This window comes from Oncorhynchus tshawytscha, linkage group LG11 (genome assembly GCF_018296145.1).
Source record: "Oncorhynchus tshawytscha isolate Ot180627B linkage group LG11, Otsh_v2.0, whole genome shotgun sequence".
NCBI lineage: Eukaryota > Metazoa > Chordata > Actinopteri > Salmoniformes > Salmonidae > Oncorhynchus > Oncorhynchus tshawytscha.
This window is the reverse complement of record NC_056439.1, coordinates 51,996,782-52,020,918: the sequence shown is the minus strand read 5'-3', so window position 1 is coordinate 52,020,918 and position 24,137 is coordinate 51,996,782. Positions and strand designations below refer to the sequence as shown.

General features: G+C 44.9%; 1 protein-coding gene across 3 annotated transcripts in view; it reads right to left on the bottom strand.

Moving 5' to 3' along the window:
- Window positions 1–24,137, bottom strand: part of LOC112240545 (alpha-actinin-1) — a 111,182-nt gene that overhangs the window by 46,730 nt on the left and 40,315 nt on the right. For all 3 annotated transcript variants that reach the window (XM_042330318.1, XM_042330316.1, XM_042330317.1), the window contains exons 2-5: window positions 23,211–23,325; window positions 15,938–16,057; window positions 2,923–3,009; window positions 1,159–1,246 (exon numbers count right to left, since the gene is read on the bottom strand). In XM_042330318.1, the coding sequence (XP_042186252.1) occupies window positions 1,159–1,246; window positions 2,923–3,009; window positions 15,938–16,057; window positions 23,211–23,325 (410 nt within the window). The remainder of the gene's footprint in view (window positions 1–1,158; window positions 1,247–2,922; window positions 3,010–15,937; window positions 16,058–23,210; window positions 23,326–24,137) is intronic.

Sequence of the window (24,137 nt, the reverse complement as noted above, 5' to 3'; positions counted from 1 at the left end):
CTATAGGGTGGTGTACTATAGGGTGTACTATAGGGTGGTGTACTATATAGTGTACTCTATGGTGGTGTACTATATAGTGTACTATAGGGTGGTGTACTATATAGTGTACTATAGGGTGGTGTACTATATAGTGTACTATAGGGTTGTGTACTATATAGTGTACTATAGGGTGGTGTACTATATAGTGTACTATAGCGTGTACGATAGGGTGGTGTACTATATAGTGTACTATAGGGTGGTGTACTATATAGTGTACTATAGGGTGTACTATAGGGTGGTACACTATGTAGTGTACTATAGGGTGGTGTACTATATAGTGTAATATAGGGTGGTGTACTATAGGGTGGTGTACTATAGGGTGGTGTACTATAGGATGGTGTACTATATAGTGTACTATAGGGTGGTGTACTATATAGTGTACTATAGGGTGTACTATAGGGTGGTACACTATTTAGTGTACTATAGGATGGTGTACTATATAGTGTACTATAGGTTGGTGTACTATATAGTGTACTATAGGGTGGTGTACTATATAGTGTACTATAGGGTGGTGTACTATATAGTGTACTATAGGGTGGTGTACTATATAGTGTACTATAGGGTGTACTATAGGGTGGTGTACTATATAGTGTACTATAGGGTGGTGTACTATAGGCTGGTGTACTATATAGTGTACTATAGGGTGGTGTACTATATAGTGTACTATAGGGTGGTGTACTATAGGCTGGTGTACTATATAGTGTACTATAGGGTGGTGTACTATAGTGTACTATAGGGTGGTGTACTATAGTGTACTATAGGGTGGTGTACTATATAGTGTACTATAGGGTGTACGTTTGGGTGGTGTACTATATAGTGTACTATAGGGTGGTGTACTATAGTGTACTATAGGGTGGTGTACTATATAGTGTACTTTAGGGTGTACTATAGGGAATAGAATGCCATATGACTAGGTATCCCGCTCTCCCTTTCCATAGGGGCTGCAGGTAGCCTAGTCGTTAAGAGCGTTGGGCCAGTAACCCGGAAATCCCCAAACCGACTAGGTCTGTCGATGCGCCCTTGAGCAAAGGCACTTCACCCTAATAGCTCTTGTCAGTTGCTCTCTGTAAGAGCGTCTACTACAACGTAAATGTAAAATGGGAGGTCCCTTTATATTACCTAATGTGAAAGTTCTGAATGTTGACGTTCTTGTAAGGAGCAGTCTTTCTCTGGCACCACAGAAGAAGACCCTCTTTAGCTGATGTTTCTGTGGGTGGATAAAAAACAAATCAACAAGAAGTTAGTTGGTTCGGGTTCGGCGTCACTACAGACCTTGGTTTGATTCCCGGGCTGTATCACAACCAGTGTTGGGGAGTCCCATAGGGCGGCGCACAATTGGCACGGCTTCGTCCGGGTTAGGGCGGCAGGGTAGCCTAGTGGTTAGAGCGTTGGACTAGTAACCGAAAGGTTGCAAGTTCAAACCCCCGAGCTGACAAGGTACAAAATCTGTCGTTCTGCCCCTGAACAGGCAGTTAACCCACTGTTCCTAGGCCGTCATTGAAAATAAGAATTTGTTCTTAACTGACTTGCCTAGTTAAATAAATATAAATAAAATTGTAAAATAAGAATTTGTTTTTTTAACTGAAACGCCTAGTTAAATAAACGTTGAATAAATAATAACAATGTGCCATTGTCTTAAATGGCACACTATTCACTAGAGGCCCTTGTCTAAAGTAGTGCACTACATAGGGCATAGGGGTGCCATTTAAGACTCATATTTAACCTGGACTGTCTCTATTTAACCCGTTTGAACTAATCACATTTAACCAGTCTGAATGAATCACATTGTGGCTGTAGGGAGTTTTCAAATCAGAGTGGTAGTCATGTGTCATCTCTGAAACATCTGAAACATCTCTGAAACATCTCTGAAACATCTGAAACATCTCTGAAACATCTGATACATCTCTGAAACATCTCAAACATCTCTGAAACATCTCAAACATCTCTGAAACATCTCAAACATCTCTGAAACAGCTCAAACATCTCTGAAACATCTGAAGCATCTCTGAAACATCTCAAACATCTCTGAAATATTTCAAACATCTCTGAAACATCTGAAACATCTGAAACATCTCAAACATCTCTGAAACATCTGAAGCATCTCTGAAACATTTCAAACATCTCTGAAACATCTCTGAAACATCTCAAACATCTCTGAAACATTTCAAACATCTCTGAAACATCTGAAACATCTCAAACATCTGAAACATCTCTAAAACAGCTCTGAAACATCTCAAACATCTCTGAAACATCTCTGAAACATCTCTGAAACATCTCTGAAACATCTCTGAAACATCTCTGAAACATCTGAAACATCTCTGAAACATTTCAAACATCTCTGAAACATCTGAAACATCTCTGAAACATTTCAAACATCTCTGAAACATCTGAAACATCTCTGAAACATCTGAAACATCTCTGAAACATCTGAAGCATCTCTGAAACATTTCAAACATCTCTGAAACATCTCTGAAACATCTCAAACATCTCTGAAACATTTCAAACATCTCAAACATCTGAAACATCTCTAAAACAGCTCTGAAACATCTGAAACATCTCTAAAACAGCTCTGAAACATCTCAAACATCTCTGAAACATCTCAAACATCTCTGAAACAGCTCAAACATCTCTGAAACATCTCTGAAACATCTCAAACATCTCTGAAACATCTCTGAAACATTTCAAACATCTCTGAAACATCTGAAACATTTCAAACATCTCTGAAACATCTGAAACATCTCTAAAACAGCTCTGAAACATCTCAAACATCTCTGAAACATCTCTGAAACATCTCAAACATCTCTGAAACATCTCAAACATCTCTGAAACGACTCTGAAAGAGTCCCTTCAGCCGACCCGAGAAAGACATCGACATCCTGGTACCTTCCACAGAGATGTCCTGGATGGCGAAGCGAAGGATTATGGTCCAGATCATTCCCAGGGTCATTTTAGCGTTGCCGTCGACGATCTCTGCAGGAGAGAGAGGAGAGGAGAGGAGAGGAGAGGAGAGGAGAGGAGAGGAGAGGAGAGGAGAGGAGAGGAGAGGAGAGGAGAGGAGAGGAGAGAGACCATGTTGTTGTGAGTTTATATTTACAGTTTACTGTTTCACAGTATAGCAGATCCACTGCTGGTGAACAGGATAACACTGTTGGCCTGAGTTCATTTACAGAAGTTCTGGATCAATCCGTCAATAGTTTGTCTGTGGTGATCAGGCAGCATCAAACTAGCAGACTCTTTTGAGTCATTGCTGTCCGATGTTGTTGATGATGTGAACCCTCTCCTCCTACTCTCTCTAGGTCACCCTGCCGCTCCTCTCCTCCCCAAATGAATCATATGTTTCTACCTCCTAATCTCAGAAAACACAGCTAGGATACACAGTGTATGTGTTAGACAGTCACTGAACTGAACTGGGGCGGCAGGTAGCCTGGTGGTTAGAGCGTTGGATGAGTAAACGAAAGGTTGCTAGATTGAATCCCCGAGCTGACAAAATCTGTCATTCTGCCCCTGAACAAGGCACTGTTCCTAGGACCCTGTTCCCTAGGACCCTGCTCCCTGTTCCCTAGGACCCTGTTCCCCAGGACCCTGTTCCCTAGGACCCTGCTCCCTGTTCCCTAGGACCCTGTTCCCCAGCTCCCTTTTCCCTAGGACCCTGTTCCCTAGGACCCTGTTCCCTAGGACCCTGCTCCCTAGGACCCTGTTCCCCAGGACCCTGTTCCCTAGGACCCTGCTCCCTGTTCCCTAGGACCCTGTTCCCTAGGACCCTGCTCCCTAGGACCCTGCTCCCTAGGACCCTGTTCCCCAGGACCATGTTCCCTAGGACCATGTTCCCTAGGACCCTGTTCCCTAAGACCCTGTTCCCTAGGACCCTGCTCCCTAGGACCCTGCTCCCTAGGACCCTGCTCCCCAGGACCCTGTTCCCTAGGACCCTGTTCCCTAGGACCCTGCTACCAAGGACCCTGCTCCCTAGGACCATGTTCCCCAGGATCCAGCTCCCTTTTCCCTAGGACCCTTCACTCTAGGACCCTGCTCCCTAGGACCCTGTTCCCTAGGACCCTGTTTCCTAGGACCCTGCTCCCTAGGACCCTGCTCCCTGGGACCCTACTCCCAAAGACACTGTTCCCTAGGACCCAGCACCCTGTTCCATAGGATGCTGCTCCGTAGGATCCTGTTCCCTAGGACCCTGTTCCCTAGGACCCATAGACATATTCTATACATGCTCCCAAAAATGTAATGGGTAAAGCATCTATAAAGTGTGCAAGGGTCTCTGGTCAAATGCAGCGCACTCAATAGGGAATAGGGAGGCATTTTGGACTAAACCACCCTGTCTCCTGTCACTAACCCCTTACCCCCACCACCTCACATGGCCCTCTGCCTGCCCTGTCGCCTTCCATGAGCTGTAGCCTCTGTTATTAGTTTCCACAGCCTGAACTACTGCCCCCACCCCTCGTCCAGTCAAACTGCCTTCTAACAAGCCTAGGCTAACTGTATCCAGCACCCTGTCCTGGCCCCGGCTCCCTCCCCAGTCCCAGGGCAGCAAGGGTCCAAGAGGGGATTCCAATTGGCTAATCTGTCTGGAATGCAAGTCTGGTTTAGGCTTTTTTATTTTGGCTTCGCTGTGGATTAACCCCAGGAGAAGAAGAGAGGGCGAGAGAGAGAAAGAGATAGAGAGAGATAGGGGGAGGGAGAGAGATAGAGAAGGAAAGGCCGAGAGAGAGACAGAGGCAGAGACAGAGAGAGAGAGAGAGACAGACAGAGAGAAAGATGGGGAGAGGGGAGGAGAGAGAGAGAGCAGACACCAAGACATCATCAAGGAAATCAGAAATACAGACATTGTCATCCTACAAGAAACATGGTATAGAGGAGACGGACCCACTGTTTGTCCTCTAGGTTACAGAGAGCTGGTAGTCCCATCCACCAAACTACCAGGTCTGAAACAGGGAAGAGACTCAGAGGGTATGCTAATTTGGTATAGAGCAGACCTAACTCACTCCATTAAATTAATCAAAACAGGAACATTTTACATCTGGCTAGAAATTAATAAGGAAATTATCTCAACAGAGAAAAATGTCCTCATGTGTGCTACCTATATCCCCCCATTTGAATCCCCATACTCGAACGAAGACAGCTTCTCCATCCTGGAGGGGGAAATCAATCATTTCCAGGCCCAGGGACTTGTACTAGTCTGTGGAAAGCTAAATGCCAGAACTGAACAAGAACCCGACACCATCAGCACACAGGGGGACAAACACCTAACTGGAGGTGACAGCATTCCTTCCTCCATATGCCCCCTAGACACAACTATGACAACATAACCAACAAAAACGGGTCACAACTCCTGCACCTCTGTCGCACGCTGGGTATGTACAGTTTCAGTCGGAAGTTTACATTCACCTTAGCCAAATACATTTAAACTCAGTTTCACAATTCCTGACATTTAATCCTAGTAAAATTCCCTGTCTTAGGTCAGTTAGGATCACCACTTGATTCTAAGAATGTGAAATGTCAGAATAATAGTAGAGAGAATTATTTATTTCAGCTTTTATTAATTTCATCACATTCCCAGTGGGTCAGAAGTTTACATACACTCAATTAGTATTTGGTAGCATTGCCCTTAAATTGTTTAACTTGGGTCAAACATTTCGGGTAGCCTTCCACAAGTTTCAAATCAAAATCAAATCAAATCAAATCAAATCAAATTTTATTTGTCACATACACATGGTTAGCAGATGTTAATGCGAGTGTAGCGAAATGCTTGTGCTTCTAGTTCCGACAATGCAGTAATAACGAACAAGTAATCTAACTAACAATTCCAAAAAAAAAAAAAAAACTACTGTCTTATACACAGTGTAAGGGGATAAAGAATATGTACATAAGGATATATGAATGAGTGATGGTACAGAGCAGCATAGGCAAGATACAGTAGATGATATCGAGTACAGTATATACATATGAGATGAGTATGTAAACCAAGTGGCATAGTTAAAGTGGCTAGTGATACATGTATTACATAAGGATGCAGTCGATGATATAGAGTACAGTATCTACGTATGCATATGAGATGAATAATGTAGGGTAAGTAACATTATATAAGGTAGCATTGTTTAAAGTGGCTAGTGATATATTTACATAATTTCCCATCAATTCCCATGATTAAAGTGGCTGGAGTAGAGTCAGTGTCATTGACAGTGTGTTGGCAGTAGCCACTCAATGTTAGTGGTGGCTGTTTAACAGTCTGATGGCCTTGAGATAGAAGCTGTTTTTCAGTCTCTCGGTCCCAGCTTTGATGCACCTGTACTGACCTCGCCTTCTGGATGACAGCGGGGTGAACAGGCAGTGGCTCGGGTGGTTGATGTCCTTGATGATCTTTATGGCCTTCCTGTAGCATCGGGTGGTGTAGGTGTCCTGGAGGGCAGGTAGTTTGCCCCCGGTGATGCGTTGTGCAGACCTCACTACCCTCTGGAGAGCCTTACGGTTGAGGGCGGTGCAGTTGCCATACCAGGCGGTGATACAGCCCGCCAGGATGCTCTCGATTGTGCATCTGTAGAAGTTTGTGAGTGCTTTTGGTGACAAGCCGAATTTCTTCAGCCTCCTGAGGTTGAAGAGGCGCTGCTGCGCCTTCTTCACGATGCTGTCTGTGTGAGTGGACCAATTCAGTTTGTCAGTGATGTGTATGCCGAGGAACTTAAAACTTGCTACCCTCTCCACTACTGTTCCATCGATGTGGATGGGGGGGTGTTCCCTCTGCTGTTTCCTGAAGTCCACAATCATCTCCTTAGTTTTGTTGACGTTGAGTGTGAGGTTATTTTCCTGACACCACACTCCGAGGGCCCTCACCTCCTCCCTGTAGGCCGTCTCGTCGTTGTTGGTAATCAAGCCTACCACTGTTGTGTCGTCCGCAAACTTGATGATTGAGTTGGAGGCGTGCGTGGCCACGCAGTCGTGGGTGAACAGGGAGTACAGGAGAGGGCTCAGAACGCACCCTTGTGGGGCCCCAGTGTTGAGGATCAGCGGGGAGGAGATGTTGTTGCCTACCCTCACCACCTGGGGGCGGCCCGTCAGGAAGTCCAGTACCCAGTTGCACAGGGCGGGGTCGAGACCCAGGGTCTCGAGCTTGATGACGAGCTTGGAGGGTACTATGGTGTTAAATGCCGAGCTGTAGTCGATGAACAGCATTCTCACATAGGTATTCCTCTTGTCCAGATGGGTTAGGGCAGTGTGCAGTGTGGTTGAGATTGCATCGTCTGTGGACCTATTTGGGCGGTAAGCAAATTGGAGTGGGTCAAGGGTGTCAGGTAGGGTGGAGGTGATATGGTCCTTGACTAGTCTCTCAAAGCACTTCATGATGACGGATGTGAGTGCTACGGGCGGTAGTCGTTTAGCTCAGTTACCTTAGCTTTCTTGGGAACAGGAACAATGGTGGCCCTCTTGAAGCATGTGGGAACAGCAGACTGGTATAGGGATTGGTTGAATATGTCCGTAAACACACCGGCCAGCTGGTCTGCGCATGCTCTGAGGGCGCGGCTGGGGATGCCGTCTGGGCCTGCAGCCTTGCGAGGGTTAACACGTTTAAATGTCTTACTCACTTCGGCTGCAGTGAAGGAGAGACCGCATGATTCCGTTGCAGGCCGTGTCAGTGGCACTGTATTGTCCTCAAAGCGGGCAAAAAGTTATTTAGTCTGCCTGGGAGCAAGACATCCTGGTCCGAGACTGGGCTGGGTTTCTTCCTGTAGTCCGTGATTGACTGTAGACCCTGCCACATACCTCTTGTGTCTGAGCCGTTGAATTGAGATTCTACTTTGTCTCTGTACTGGCGCTTAGCTTGTTTGATAGCCTTGCGGAGGGAATAGCTGCACTGTTTGTATTCAGTCATGTTACCAGACACCTTGCCCTGATTAAAAGCAGTGGTTCGTGCCTTCAGTTTCACACGAATGCTGCCATCAATCCACGGTTTCTGGTTAGGGAATGTTTTAATCGTTGCTATGGGAACGACATCTTCAACGCACGTTCTAATGAACTCGCACACCGTATCAGCGTATTCGTCAATGTTGTTGTCTGACGCAATACGAAACATCTCCCAGTCCACGTGATGGAAGCAGTCTTGGAGTGTGGAGTCAGCTTGGTCGGACCAGCGTTGGACAGACCTCAGCGTGGGAGCTTCTTGTTTTAGTTTCTGTCTGTAGGCAGGGATCAACAAAATGGAGTCGTGGTCAGCTTTTCCGAAAGGGGGCGGGGCAGGGCCTTATATGCGTCGCGGAAGTTAGAGTAACAATGATCCAGGGTCTTTCCACCCCTGGTTGCGCAATCAATATGCTGATAAAATTTAGGGAGTCTTGTTTTCAGATGTTTTCAAATGTTTCCCACAATAAGTTGGATGAATTTTGGCCCATTACTCCTGACAGAGCTGGTGTAACTGAGTCAGGTTTGTAGGCCTCCTTGCTCGCACACGCTTTTTAAGTTCTGTCCACACATTTTCTATAGGATGGGGTCAGGGCTTTGTGATGGCCACTTCAATACCTTGACTTTGTTGTCCTGAAGCCATTTTGCCACAACTTTGGAAATATGCTTGAGGTCATTGTCCATTTGTAAGACCCATTTGCGACCAAGCTTCAACTTCCGGGCTGATGTCTTGAGATGTTGCTTCAATATATTGACAATATTTTCCATCCTCATGATGCCGTCTATTTTGTGAAGTGCACCAGTCCCTCCTGCAGCAAAGCACCCCCACAACATGATGCTGCCACCCCCGTGCATCCCGGTTGGGATGGTGTTCTTCGTCTTGCAAGCCTCCCTCTTTTTCCTCCAAACATAACGATGGTCATTATGGCCAAACAGTTCTATTTTTGTTTCATCAGACCAGAGGACATTTCTCCAAAAAGTATGATCTTTGTCCCCATGTGCAGTTGCAAACCGTAGTCTGGCATTTTCTATGGCGGTTTTGGAGCAGTGACTTCTTCCTTGCTGAGCGGCCTTTCAGGTTATGTCGATATAGGACTCGTTTTACTGTGGATATAGATACTTGTACCTGTTTCCTCCAGCATCTTCACAAGGTCCTTTGCTGTTGTTCTGGGATTGATTTGCACTTTTCACACCAAAGTACGTTCATCTCTAGGAGACAGAACGCAGTCTCCTTCCTGAGCGGTATGACGGCTGCGTGGTCCCATGGTGTTTAAACTTGCATACTATTGTTTGTACAGATGAACGTGGTGCCTTCAGGCGTTTGTAAATTGCTCCCAAGGATGAACCAGACTTGTGGAGGTCTACAATGATTTGGCTGATTTCTTTTGATTTTCCCATGAGGTCAAGCAAAGAGGCACTGAGTTTGAAGGTAGGCCTTGAAATACTTCCACAGGTACACCTCCAATTGACTCAAATTATGTCAATAAACATTAATAAAATAAAAATATTCTACCTTTCAGCTTCCCTATGAAATCTAAAAATGTCAAGCAGACAACTTAAGAAAAAAAGAGAAGTGGTTTGACGAAGAATGCAAAAACCTAAGAAAGAAATTGAGAAACCTGTCCAACCAAAAACATAGAGACCCAGAAAACCTGAGTCTACGCCTTCACTATGGTGAATCACTAAAACAATACAGAAATACACTACGGAAAAAGAAGGAACAGCGCGTCAGAAATCAGCTCAATGTATTTGAAGAATCCATAGAATCTAACCACTTCTGGGAAAATTGGAAAACACTAAACAAACAACACGAAGAATTAAAGACAGAAAGAGAGAAATAGAGACAGACAGAAAGAGACAGACAGAGAGAGACAGACAGCCAGAAAAACTGACAAGCAGACAGAGAGAGATGGGGGACCCCAGGGAGTAGGGGGGTGGGGCAGATGGGTCAGATCCATTAATTGACCCTCAGGCTGTAATCAATTAACCTCTTTAGCTCAGCTTCTGAGGGGTAGGAGAGGAGATGGGGGAGGGTAATAGAGGGGGAGCGACCCAACAATGCTTTTGAGGGATGCGGTCATGTGTGAAGCTACAAGTGTGATCGCCACGGACACAGTTACACAGACACACAAACACACAGACACACACACACACAGTAAAGTCCAGAGGGCCTGGTTGCTGACAGTGTCTGAGAGATTGTTTTGGGTTCAGCTAAAGGGAATAAAATGCCTTCGGATTCAGACCCCTTGACTTTTTCCAAATTTTATTACATTACAGCCTTATTCTAAAATTGATTAAATTGTTTTTTTTCCCCTCATCAATCTACACACAATACCCCTTAATGACAAAGCAATAGTTTGATAGTTGATCGTTTTTCATTTACATAAGTATTCAAACCGCCTTACTCAGTACTTTGTTGAAGCACCTTTGGTAGAGATTACAGTCTAGAGTATCCTTGGGTATGAAACTACAAACTTTTCACCCCTGTATTTGGGGAGTTTCTCCCCATTCTTCTCTGCAGATCTTCTCAAGCTCTTGTCAGGTTGGAGGGGGAGCGTTGCGGCACAGCTATTTTCAGGACTCTCCAGAGATACTCAATCGGGTTCAAGTCCGGGAAACTCAAGGACATTCAGAGACTTGTACCAAAGCCAATCCTGCTTTATCTTGGCTGTGTCCTTAGGTGTCCTGTTGGAAGGTGAACCTTTGCCTCTAGTCTGAGGTCCTGAGCGCCCTGGAGCAGATTTTCATCAAGGATCTCTTTGTACTTTGCGCCGTTCATCTTTGCCTCGATCCTGACTAGTCTCCCTGCCACTGGAAACATCCCTACAGCATGATGCTGTCACCACCATGCTTCACCGTGGGGATGGTGCCAGGTTTCCCCACAGCATGATGCTGTCACCACCATGCTTCACCGTAGGGATGGTGCCAGGTTTCCCCACAGCATGATGCTGTCACCACCATGCTTCACCGTAGGAATGGTGCCAGGTTTCCCTACAGCATGATGCTGTCACCACCATGCTTCACCGTAGGGATGGTGCCAGGTTTCCCCACAGCATGATGCTGTCACCACCATGCTTCACCGTAGGGATGGTGCCAGGTTTCCCTACAGCATGATGCTGTCACCACCATGCTTCACCGTAGGAATGGTGCCAGGTTTCCCTACAGAATGATGCTGTCACCACCATGCTTCACCGTAGGGATGGTGCCAGGTTTCCCTACAGCATGATGCTGTCACCACCATGCTTCACCGTAGGAATGGTGCCAGGTTTCCCCACAGCATGATGCTGTCACCACCATGCTTCACCATAGGGATGGTGCCAGGTTTCCCCACAGCATGATGCTGTCGCCACCATGTTTCACCGTGGGGATGGTGCCAGGTTTCCCCACAGCATGATGCTGTCACCACCATGCTTCACCGTAGGAATGGTGCCAGGTTTCCCCACAGCATGATGCTGTCACCACCATGCTTCACCGTAGGGATGGTGCCAGATTTCCACACAGCACGATGCTGTCACCACCATGCTTCACCGTAGGGATGGTGCCAGGTTTCCCTACAGCATGATGCTGTCACCACCATGCTTCACCGTAGGGATGGTGCCAGGTTTCCCCACAGCATGATGGTGTCACCACCATGCTTCACCGTAGGGATGGTGCCAGGTTTTCTCCAGACGTGACGCTTGGCATTCAGGCCAAAGAGTTAAAACTTGGTTTCATCAGACAAGATAATCTTGTTTCTCATGGTCTGAGAGTCTTTTTGCTCTTAATTATAATCAGAGGACTGATATAAATACTATGCTGCCAGTCTCTCTTGGCTAAGAGTTGAGGAGAGACTGACTGCATCACTTCTTTTTATGAGAAACTTTAATGAGTTAAATCCCGAATTGTTTGCATAGTCAACTTACACAAAGACCTGACACACACACTTACCCCACCAGACATGCCACCAGGGGTCTTTTCATAGTCTCCAAATCCAGACCAAATTCAAGAAAGCGTACAGTATTATATAGAGCCCTTATTGCATGGAATTTCCTTCCATCTCATATTGTTCAAATAACAGCAAACCTGGATTAAAAAAACAGACAAAGCAACACCTCACGGCACAACGCCTCTCCCCTATTGGACCTAGATAGTTTGTGTGTATGTATTGATGTGTAGGCTACGTGTGTCTTTTACAAAATGTATATAGTTCTGTCCTTGAGCTGTTCTTGTCTAATGATGTTCTGTATTATGTCATTCTGTATTGTTTCATGTTTTGTGTTCTGTGCTCTGTGTTCTGTGCTCTGTGTTCTGTGCTCTGTGTTCTGTGCTCTGTGTTCTGTGCTCTGTGTTCTGTGCTCTGTGTTCTGTGCTCTGTGTTCTGTGCTCTGTGTTCTGTGCTCTGTGTTCTGTGCTCTGTGTTCTGTGCTCTGTGTTCTGTGCTCTGTGTTCTGTGTTCTGTGTTCTGTGCTCTGTGTTCTGTGTTCTGTGTTCTGTGCTCTGTGTTCTGTGCTCTGTGTTCTGTGCTCTGTGTTGACCCCCAGGAAGAGTAGCTGCTGCTTTTGCAACAGCTAATGTGGATCCTAATAAAATACCAAAATACTCAAGTGTAAAAAAGGGGGTCATTAGTAGCATTCGATTAACTGGTTAACTAAAGGCTTGGGCGCTGTTGTGATGCAACCAGTCAGTCAATGCTCTCGATGGTGCAGCTGTAGAACTTGTTGAGGATCTGAGGAACCATGCTAAATCTTTTCAGTCTCCTGAGGGGGAATAGGTGTTGTCGTGCCCTCTTTACGACTGTCATGGTGTATTTGGACCATGATAGTTTGTTAGTGATGTGAACGACAAGGAACTTGAAGTGATCGACCCACTCCACTACAGTAACGTCGATGTGAATGGGGGCGTGCTCGCCCCCCCTTTCCTGTAGTCCACCGATCAGCTCTTTTGTTTTGCTCACGTTGAGGGAGAGTTTGTTGTCCTGGCACCACACTGCCAGGTCTCTGACCTCATCCCTGTAGGCTGTTCTCATCATTGTCAGTGATCAGACCTATCACCACTGTGTTGTCGGCAAACTTAATGATGGTGCTGTAGTCATGGGTGAAGGAAGGGACTAAGCGTAAAACCCCTGAGGGGCCCCATGTTGAGAATCTGTGTGGTGGATGTGTTGCTACCTACCCACCTGGAGGGGGCCGTTAGGAAGTCCAGGATCAAGTTGCAGAGCCGCTTAGGATCCTTTAGTCCCCAGGATCTTAAGCTTAGTGATGAGCGTTTATGGCACTATGATGTTGAACACTGAGCTGTAGTCAAATGAACAGCATTCTCACATAGGTGTTCCTTTTCTCCAGGTGGGAAAGGGCAGTGTGGAGTGCAATGGAGATTGCGTCATCTGTGGGTCTGTTGGGGCGGTGTCAGATTGGAGTGGGTGGGGAGTTTCTGGGATAATGGTGTTGATGTGAGTCATGACCAGCCTTTCAAAGCACTTCATGGCTACAGACGTGAGTGCTGTGGGGCGGTAGTAATTTAGGCTAGTTACCTTGGCGTTCTTGGGCACAGGGACAATGGAGGTCTGCTTGAAACATGTAGTTATTACAGTTATCATTGAAAATGAAAGTGTAGACAGTTGCCAGTTGGTCAGCGCATGCTTGGAGTACGCGTCCGGGTAATCCGTCTGCGGCCTTGTGAATGTTGACCTGTTTAAAGGTCTTACTCACGTCGGCTACGGAGAACGTGATCACACAGTCATCCGGAACAGCTGGTGTTCTCATTCATGGTTCAGCGTTGCTTGCTGTGAAGTGAGCATAGAAGGTATTTAGCTTGTCTGGTAGGCTCGTGTCACTGGGCAGCTCACGGCTGGGTTTCCCTTTGTAATCTGTAATAGTTTGCAAGCCCTGCCACATCCGAAGAACGTCAGAGCAGGTGTAGTAGGAATCAATCTTAGTCCTGTGTTGACGCTTTGCCTGTTTGATGGTTCGTCTGAGGGCATAGTGAGATTTCTTATAAGCTTCCAGATTAGTGTCCCGTTCCTTGAGAGCGGCAGCGCTAACCTTTAGCTCAGTGTGGATGTTGCCTGTAATCCATGGCTTCTAGTTGGGATATGTACGAACGGTCACTGTGGGGTTACTGATGTGGTGTACTCCTCAATGCCATCGGATGAATCCCGGAACATATTCCAGTCTGTGCTAGTAAATCAGTCCTGTAGCTTAGCATCCGCGTCATCAGACCACTTCTGTATTGAGCAAGACACTGGTGCTTCCTGCTTGAGTTTTTGTTTGTAAACAGGAATTAGGAGGATAGAATTATGGTTAGATTTGCCAAATGGAGGGTGAGTGAGAGCTTTGTATGCATCTCTGTGTGTGGAGTAAAGGTGGTGTAGAGTTTTTTTTCCTGAGGTAGCACATGTGACATACTGGTAGAAATTAGGTAAAACAGATTTAAGTTTTCCTGCTTTAAAGTCCCCGGCTACTTGTTTGTTCATGGCCTTATACAGCTCGTTGAGTGTGGTCCTAGTGCCTGCATCATTTTGTGGTGGTAAATAGACAGCTACGAAGAATACAGACAAAAACTCTTGGTAAATAGTGTGGTCTACAGCTTATCATGAGGTACTCTACCTCAGCCAAGAAAAACCTTGAGACATCTTTAATATTAGACGTTGCGCACCAGCTGTTGTTGACAAATAGACACACACCACCACCCCTCGTCTTACTGGAGGTTGCTGGTCTGTCATGCCGATGCAAGGAAAACCCAGCCAACTGTCCTCGTTCAACCACGACTCGGTGAAACATAAGATAACACAGTTTTTAATGTCCCGTTGGAAGGATAGTCTCAAACGAAGTTCATCCAGTTTATTCTCCAGTGATTGCACATTTGCCAGTAGGACGGATGGTAAAGGTAAAGGTATCGGGCGTCTCCACTTCAGGACAGGGATTTGGGCCTGGTCCTGGAGGAGCCGTTAATCTTTCGACCTCCAATTCGTTAAAGAAAAAATCCTTGTCCAGTCCGAGATGAGTAACCGCTGTATAGATGTCCAGAAGCTCGGTCATAAGAGACGGTGGCGGAAACATTATGTACAAAAATGGTTACAAACACCGCAAAAAAACATACAAAATAGCACGATTGGTTAGGAGCCCGTTAAAATGGCAGCCATCCCCTCCGGCGCTATCTTATCCATATAAGCCATCCGTCTCATCCGCTCCTCCTCCACATTTACTAGATTGTTTGATCAGTGTCTCTTTCTCGTGAAAACCAGTATGTAGGGGGGAATCTAATTTCAGGGATTTCTTTCATTGTTACATTAGGCTACTGTGTATATAGACAGTCCAGTATCATGTGACCAGGTTCTTCACTCTATCTAAATTAATGCAGAAGTGTGTCAGTCACGTTGTCCATTTATTTATTTACAGACTTTAAGGTTTTCAACCCTCAGCTCCGATGGAAACCAGCTTGACTCCTTTACTGGTGATGTAGTGGACTACAGTCTAGTTTACTACAGTCTAGTGTACTACAGTCTAGTTTACTACAGTCTAGTGTACTACAGTCTAGTTTACTACAGTCTAGTGTACTACAGTCTAGTGTACTACAGTCTAGTTTACTACAGTCTAGTGTACTACAGTCTAGTTTACTACAGTCTAGTGTACTACAGTCTAGTGTACTACAGTCTAGTTTACTACAGTCTAGTGTACTACAGTCTAGTGTACTACAGTCTAGTGTACTACAGGCTAGTGGCCTACAGTCTAGTTTACTACAGTCTAGTGTACTACAGTCTAGTTTACTACAGTCTAGTGTACTACAGTCTAGTGTACTACAGGCTAGTGGCCTACAGTCTAGTTTACTACAGTCTAGTGTACTACAGTCTAGTTTACTACAGTCTAGTGTACTACAGTCTAGTGTACTACAGTCTAGTGTACTACAGTCTAGTGTACTACAGTCTAGTGTACTACAGGCTAGTGTACTACAGTCTATTTTACTACAGTCTAGTATACTACAGTCTAGTTTACTACAGTAGTGACCAGGGTATTGTTGAACCCACCTTCAGCTCCGATGGACACCAGCTTGACTCCTTTACTGGTGATGTAGTGGAGAGCTTTGTTGACGTTGGAGATCTTGTGAACTCTCATCTTCCCCCTCTCTGGTTTGGCCAAGCGCTCTCCTGGACAGGAAACAGACAGAAGGGGTCAAGGGGTTAAGGGTCAGACTTATGACACTGTGGAGTGAGACGTTAAACAACACCTGTATCATTTACCTTTATATAAAATATCTACAGGTGCTGTATCATAATTCGATCATCCTGTTGTTGCAAGATGATCACAGCAGGAAATGCTAACTTGTAGTGTATTCAATATTTAAAGGCCCACTGTAGTTAAAAATATGATGCTTCCACACTGAGATGTCAAAATAACACTCTGAAATTGTGAAAATGATGATAATGCCCTTTTTGTGTAATGTCAGGTGGGTTGGTGTTTTTGGCATAATCGCATAACGCCACCTGGTGGTCTGATAAAATTGACCAATGACAGTTCATCTTTGATTTGAATATCTCCTCCTACTGCTGCCGGTCCCGCCCCCCGTGTCAAATTGGTACCAGTGGTGACAACTTGAAAACTTTGTCGCTATATTTAGTGAGTTCGCAGACCCCTCCAGCGACTTTTATTGGTAAAAGATTCTAGCAACAAATTAAGCTACTTTTCCGGATGCCTTTGAGACCGGGGGGTTTCTATGGAAGTTCAGAAATCAAATCTGACAGAAGTGAAGAGGAAGAGCTCGCGTTGGGAGCAGACGCTCTCGGGAAAACAGCTGTGTCTAGCTTTGCTCTCCGGACGAAGGGAGTGATTATTACGGTGGCTTTGAGTGTGGAGATGGATCAACTGACGATGAAAATTCCTGGTGTGTTTGAAGCACGCCATTTGGTGAGACGCAGATCCGGTGCCGAGCCACGAGACTGAGGAGACCCCATCTATACTTTTCAGTTTCGATATGGAGTGTTTGCCTGATAAAGTCATGCTAAGATATGTTAGCTATCCCGTGAGGGCATTTGTTCCGAACCCGCTACAGTCTTTTAGGTGCAAAGGTTAAGGTCACGTTGCATTAGAGTGTAGGAGAGAGATACCGAGGTGTGAGAAGTGTACAGGAGGCCATGAGACAAAGGAGTAGGTAGTTTTGGAGGAAAAAGTAGTCTGTTGCAGTTGTAGGGGAGCCCATGTGGCTGGGGATCAGAAATGTCCTGTGAGAGTTGAGGTTGACAGGGTGAGAGCAGTGAGGAAAGGGACATATCTATGTCCTGTTGTTATGTTCCTGTTGTTATGTTCCTGTTACTATGTTCCTGTGGGTATGTTCCTGTTGCTATGTTCCTGTTGCTATGTTCCTGTTACTATGTTCCTGTTGCTATGTTCCTGTTGTTATGTTCCTGTTGTTATGTTCCTGTTGTTATGTTCCTGTTGCTCTGTTCCTGTTGCTATGTTCCTGTTGCTATGTTCCTGTTGTTATGTTCCTGTTGCTATGTTCCTGTTGCTATGTTCCTGTTGTTATGTTCCTGTTGCTATGTTCCTGTTACTATGTTCCTGTGGGTATGTTCCTGTTACTATGTTCCTGTTGTTATGTTCCTGTTGTTATGTTCCTGTTGTTATGTTCCTGTTGTTATGTTCCTGTTGCTCTGTTCCTGTTGTTATGTTCCTGTTGCTATGTTTCTGTTGCTATGTTCCTGTTGTTATGTTCCTGTTGCTATGTTCCTGTTACTATGTTCCTGTTGCTATGTTCCTGTTACTATGTTCCTGTTGCTATGTTCCTGTTGTTATGTTCCTGTTGCTATGTTCCTGTTGCTATGTTCCTGTTGTTATGTTCCTGTTGCTATGTTCCTGTTACTATGTTCCTGTGGGTATGTTCCTGTTACTATGTTCCTGTTGTTATGTTCCTGTTGTTATGTTCCTGTTGCTATGTTCCTGTTGCTATGTTCCTGTTGTTATGTTCCTGTTGCTATGTTCCTGTTACTATGTTCCTGTGGGTATGTTCCTGTTACTATGTTCCTGTTGTTATGTTCCTGTTGCTATGTTTCTGTTGCTATGTTCCTGTTGCTATGTTCCTGTTGCTATGTTTCTGTTGCTATGTTCCTGTTGTTATGTTCCTGTTGCTATGTTCCTGTTACTATGTTCCTGTGGGTATGTTCCTGTTACTATGTTCCTGTTGTTATGTTCCTGTTGCTATGTTCCTGTTGCTATGTTCCTGTTGTTATGTTCCTGTTGCTATGTTCCTGTTGCTATGTTCCTGTTGCTATGTTCCTGTTGTTATGTTCCTGTTGCTATGTTCCTGTTGCTATGTTCCTGTTACTATGTTCCTGTGGCTATGTTCCTGTTACTATGTTCCTGTTACTATGTTCCTGTTACTATGTTCCTGTTACTATGTTCCTGTGGGTATGTTCCTGTTGCTATGTTCCTGTTGCTATGTTCCTGTTGCTATGTTCCTGTTACTATGTTCCTGTTACTATGTTCCTGTGGGTATGTTCCTGTGGGTATGTTCCTGTGGGTATGTTCCTGTGGGTATGCTGTAGGCTACAGTGTTAGTAGATCACATACACACATCCTGGCATCAATGCCAAGTCTGACAAAAGTTTGAATTCGGGAAAAGTTCTGTGAAGTTTAGTTTTTCCAGCGCATACCCATATGTTCACCGTCATTGAAATACATGGACTGGGCTCTAATGTGAATAGCTCTGTTCTCTGCCATTAGATACATCATGTGGGCACCATTAGAGATACATCATGTGGGCACCATTAGAGATACATCATGTGGGCACCATTAGAGATACGTCATGTGGGCACCATTAGAGATACATCATGTGGGCACCATTAGAGATACATCATGTGGGCACCATTAGATACATCATGTGGGCACCATTAGATACATCATGTGGGCACCATTAGAGATAGATCATGTGGGCACCATTAGATACATCATGTGGGCACCATCAGATACATCATGTGGGCACCATTAGATACATCATGTGGGCACCATTAGATACATCATGTGGGCACCATTAGAGATAGATGTGGGCACCATTAGATACATCATGTAGGCACCATTAGATACATCATGTGGGCACCATTAGAAATACATCATGTGGGCACCATTAGAGATACATCATGTGGGCACCATCAGATACATCATGTGGGCACCATTAGATACATCATGTGGGCACCATTAGAGATACATCATGTGGGCACCATTAGAGATACATCATGTGGGCACCATCAGATACATCATGTGGGCACCATTAGATACATCATGTGGGCACCATCAGATACATCATGTGGGCACCATTAGATACATCATGTGGGCACCATCAGATACATCATGTAGGCACCATTAGAGATACATCATGTGGGCACCATTAGATACATCATGTGGGCACCATTAGAGATAGATGTGGGCACCATTAGATACATCATGTGGGCACCATTAGAGATAGATGTGGGCACCATTAGAGATACATCATGTGGGCACCATTAGAGATAGATGTGGGCACCATTAGAGATACATCATGTGGGCACCATTAGATACATCATGTGGGCACCATTAGATACATCATGTGGGCACCATTAGATACATCATGTGGGCACCATTAGATACATCATGTGGGCACCATTAGAGATAGATGTGGGCACCATTAGAGATACATCATGTGGGCACCATTAGAGATAGATGTGGGCACCATTAGAGATACATCATGTGGGCACCATTAGATACATAATGTGGGCACCATTAGATACATCATGTGGGCACCATTAGAGATAGATGTGGGCACCATTAGAGATACATCATGTAGGCACCATTAGAGATACGCCATGTGGGCACCATTAGATACATCATGTAGGCACCATTAGAGATACATCATGTGGGCACCATTAGATACATCATGTGGGCACCATTAGATACATCATGTAGGCACCATTAGATACATCATGTGGGCACCATTAGAAATACATCATGTGGGCACCATTAGAGATACATCATGTGGGCACCATCAGATACATCATGTGGGCACCATTAGATACATCATGTGGGCACCATTAGAGATACATCATGTGGGCACCATTAGAGATACATCATGTGGGCACCATTAGAGATACATCATGTGGGCACCATCAGATACATCATGTGGGCACCATTAGATACATCATGTGGGCACCATTAGATACATCATGTAGGCACCATTAGAGATACATCATGTGGGCACCATTAGATACATCATGTGGGCACCATTAGAGATAGATGTGGGCACCATTAGAGATACATCATGTGGGCACCATTAGAGATAGATGTGGGCACCATTAGATACATCATGTGGGCACCATTAGAGATAGATGTGGGCACCATTAGAGATACATCATGTGGGCACCATTAGAGATAGATGTGGGCACCATTAGAGATACATCATGTGGGCACCATTAGATACATCATGTGGGCACCATTAGATACATCATGTGGGCACCATTAGATACATCATGTGGGCACCATTAGATACATCATGTGGGCACCATTAGAGATAGATGTGGGCACCATTAGAGATACATCATGTGGGCACCATTAGAGATAGATGTGGGCACCATTAGAGATACATCATGTGGGCACCATTAGATACATAATGTGGGCACCATTAGATACATCATGTGGGCACCATTAGATACATCATGTGGGCACCATTAGAGATAGATGTGGGCACCATTAGATACATCATGTAGGCACCATTAGATACATCATGTGGGCACCATTAGATACATCATGTGGGCACCATTAGATACATAATGTGGGCACCATTAGATACATCATGTGGGCACCATTAGAGATAGATGTGGGCACCATTAGAGATACATCATGTAGGCACCATTAGAGATACGCCATGTGGGCACCATTAGATACATCATGTAGGCACCATTAGAGATACATCATGTGGGCACCATTAGATACATCATGTGGGCACCATTAGATACATCATGTAGGCACCATTAGAGATACATCATGTAGGCACCATTAGATACATCATGTGGGCACCATTAGAGATACATCATGTGGGCACCATTAGATACATCATGTGGGCACCATTAGATACATCATGTGGGCACCATTAGAGATAGATGTGGGCACCATTAGATACATCATGTAGGCACCATTAGATACATCATGTGGGCACCATTAGATACATCATGTGGGCACCATTAGAAATACATCATGTGGGCACCATTCGAGATACATCATGTGGGCACCATTAGAAATACATCATGTGGGCACCATTCGAGATACATCATGTGGGCACCATTCGAGATACATCATGTGGGCACCATTAGGTACATCATGTGGGCACCATTAGAGATACATCATGTAGGCACCATTAGAGATACATCATGTGGGCACCATTAGAGATACATCATGTGGGCACCATTAGATACATCATGTGGGCACCATTAGATACATCATGTGGGCACCATTAGATACATCATGTGGGCACCATTAGATACATCATGTGGGCACCATTAGAAATACATCATGTGGGCACCATTAGAGATACATCATGTGGGCACCATTAGAGATACATCATGTGGGCACCATTAGAGATACATCATGTGGGCACCATTAGAGATACATCATGTGGGCACCATTAGAGATACATCATGTGGGCACCATTAGAGATACATCATGTGGGCACCATTAGAGATACATCATGTGGGCACCATTAGAGATACATCATGTGGGCACCATTAGAGATACATCATGTGGGCACCATTAGAGATACATCATGTGGACACCATCAGATACATCATGTGGGCACCATTAGATACATCATGTGGGCACCATTAGATACATCATGTGGGCACCATCAGATACATCATGTGGGCACCATTAGAGATACATCATGTAGGCACCATTAGATACATCATGTGGACACCATTAGATACATCATGTAGGCACCATTAGAGATAGATGTGGGCACCATTAGATACATCATGTAGGCACCATTAGATACATCATGTGGGCACCATTAGAGATAGATGTGGGCACCATTAGATACATCATGTAGGCACCATTAGATACATCATGTAGGCACCATTAGAGATAGATGTGGGCACCATTAGATACATCATGTAGGCACCATTAGATACATCGTGTGGGCACCATTAGAGATACATCATGTAGGCACCATTAGATACATCATGTAGGCACCGTTAGATACATCATGTGGGCACCATTAGAGCTACATCATGTAGGCACCATTAGATACATCATGTAGGCACCATTAGATACATCATGTAGGCACCATTAGATACATCATGTGGGCACCATTAGATACATCATGTGGGCACCATTAGATACATCATGTGGGCACCATTAGAGATACATCATGTGGGCACCATTAGATACATCATGTGGGCACCATTAGAGATACATCATGTGGGCACCATTAGAGATACGTCATGTGGGCACCATTAGATACATCATGTGGGCACCATCAGATACATCATGTGGGCACCATTAGATACATCATGTGGGCACCATTAGATACATCATGTGGGCACCATTAGAGATACATCATGTGGGCACCATCAGATACATCATGTGGGCACCATTCGAGATACATCATGTGGACACCATTAGATACATCATGTAGGCACCATTAGAGATACATCATGTGGGCACCATTAGATACATCATGTGGGCACCATTAGATACATCATGTGGGCACCATTAGATACATCATGTAGGCACCATTAGAGATAGATGTGGGCACCATTAGATACATCATGTGGGCACCATTAGATACATCATGTGGGCACCATTAGATACATCATGTAGGCACCATTAGATACATCATGTGGGCACCATTAGATACATCATGTGGGCACCATTAGAGATAGATGTGGGCACCATCAGATACATCATGTAGGCACCATTAGATACATCATGTAGGCACCATTAGAGATACATCATGTGGGCACCATTAGATACATCATGTGGGCACCATTAGATACATCATGTGGGCACCATTAGATACATCATGTAGGCACCATTAGAGATAGATGTGGGCACCATTAGATACATCATGTGGGCACCATTAGATACATCATGTGGGCACCATTAGATACATCATGTAGGCACCATTAGATACATCATGTGGGCACCATTAGATACATCATGTGGGCACCATTAGATACATCATGTGGGCACCATTAGAGATACATCTTGTGGGCACCATTAGAGATACATCATGTGGGCACCATTAGAGATACATCATGTGGGCACCAGGCCTCTCCTCCTCACCTGATATGACCTCCAACAGCAGCATGAGTTTCAGTCCGTCCCTGAAGTCCTCCTCGATGTTCTCGATCTGCGTTCCTGCTTTCCTCAGGTGGGAGTTGCACCAGGCCGTGAATGTCTGGGGAGGAGACATGAGTTAGTTACCATGGTGTTAGTTACCATGGTGTTAGTTACCATGGTGTTAGTTAACTAACCCTAACCCAGATGGGATGGTGGGAGTGTGTGAACGTCTGGGGAGGAGAGGAGACTTGAGTTAGTTACCATGGTGTTAGTTAGCTAACCCTAACCCAGATGGGATGGTGTGAGTCTGTGAGCGTCTGGGGAGGAGAGGAGAAATGAGTAACCCTAACCCAGATGGGATGGTGGGAGTCTGTGAGCGTCTGGGGAGGAGAGGAGAAATGAGTAGAACAGAGTAGAGTAGAACAGAGTAGAGTAGAGTAGAGTAGAACATAGTAGAGTAGAACACAGTAGAGCAGAACAGAGTAGAGTAGAACAGATTAGAGTAGAGTAGAACAGAGTAGAGTAGTGTAGAACAGAGTAAAACAGAGTAGAGTAGAACAGAGTAGAGTAGAGTAGAGTAGAGCAGAGCAGAGTAGAACAGAGTAGAGTAGAACAGAGTAGAGTAGAACAGAGTAGAGTAGAACAGAGTAGAGTAGAACAGAGTAGAGTAGAGTAGAACAGAGTAGAGTAGAACAGAGTAGAGTAGAACAGAGTAGAGTAGAACAGAGTAGAGTAGAACAGAGTAGAGTAGAGTAGAACAGAGTAGAATAGAGTAGAACAGAGTAGAGTAGAACAGAGTAGAGTAGAACAGAGTAGAGTATAACATAGTAGAGTAGAACACAGTAGAGCCGAACAGAGTAGAGTAGAACAGAGTAGAGTAGAACAGAGTAGAGTAGAACAGAGTAGAGTAGAACAGAGTAGAGTAGAACA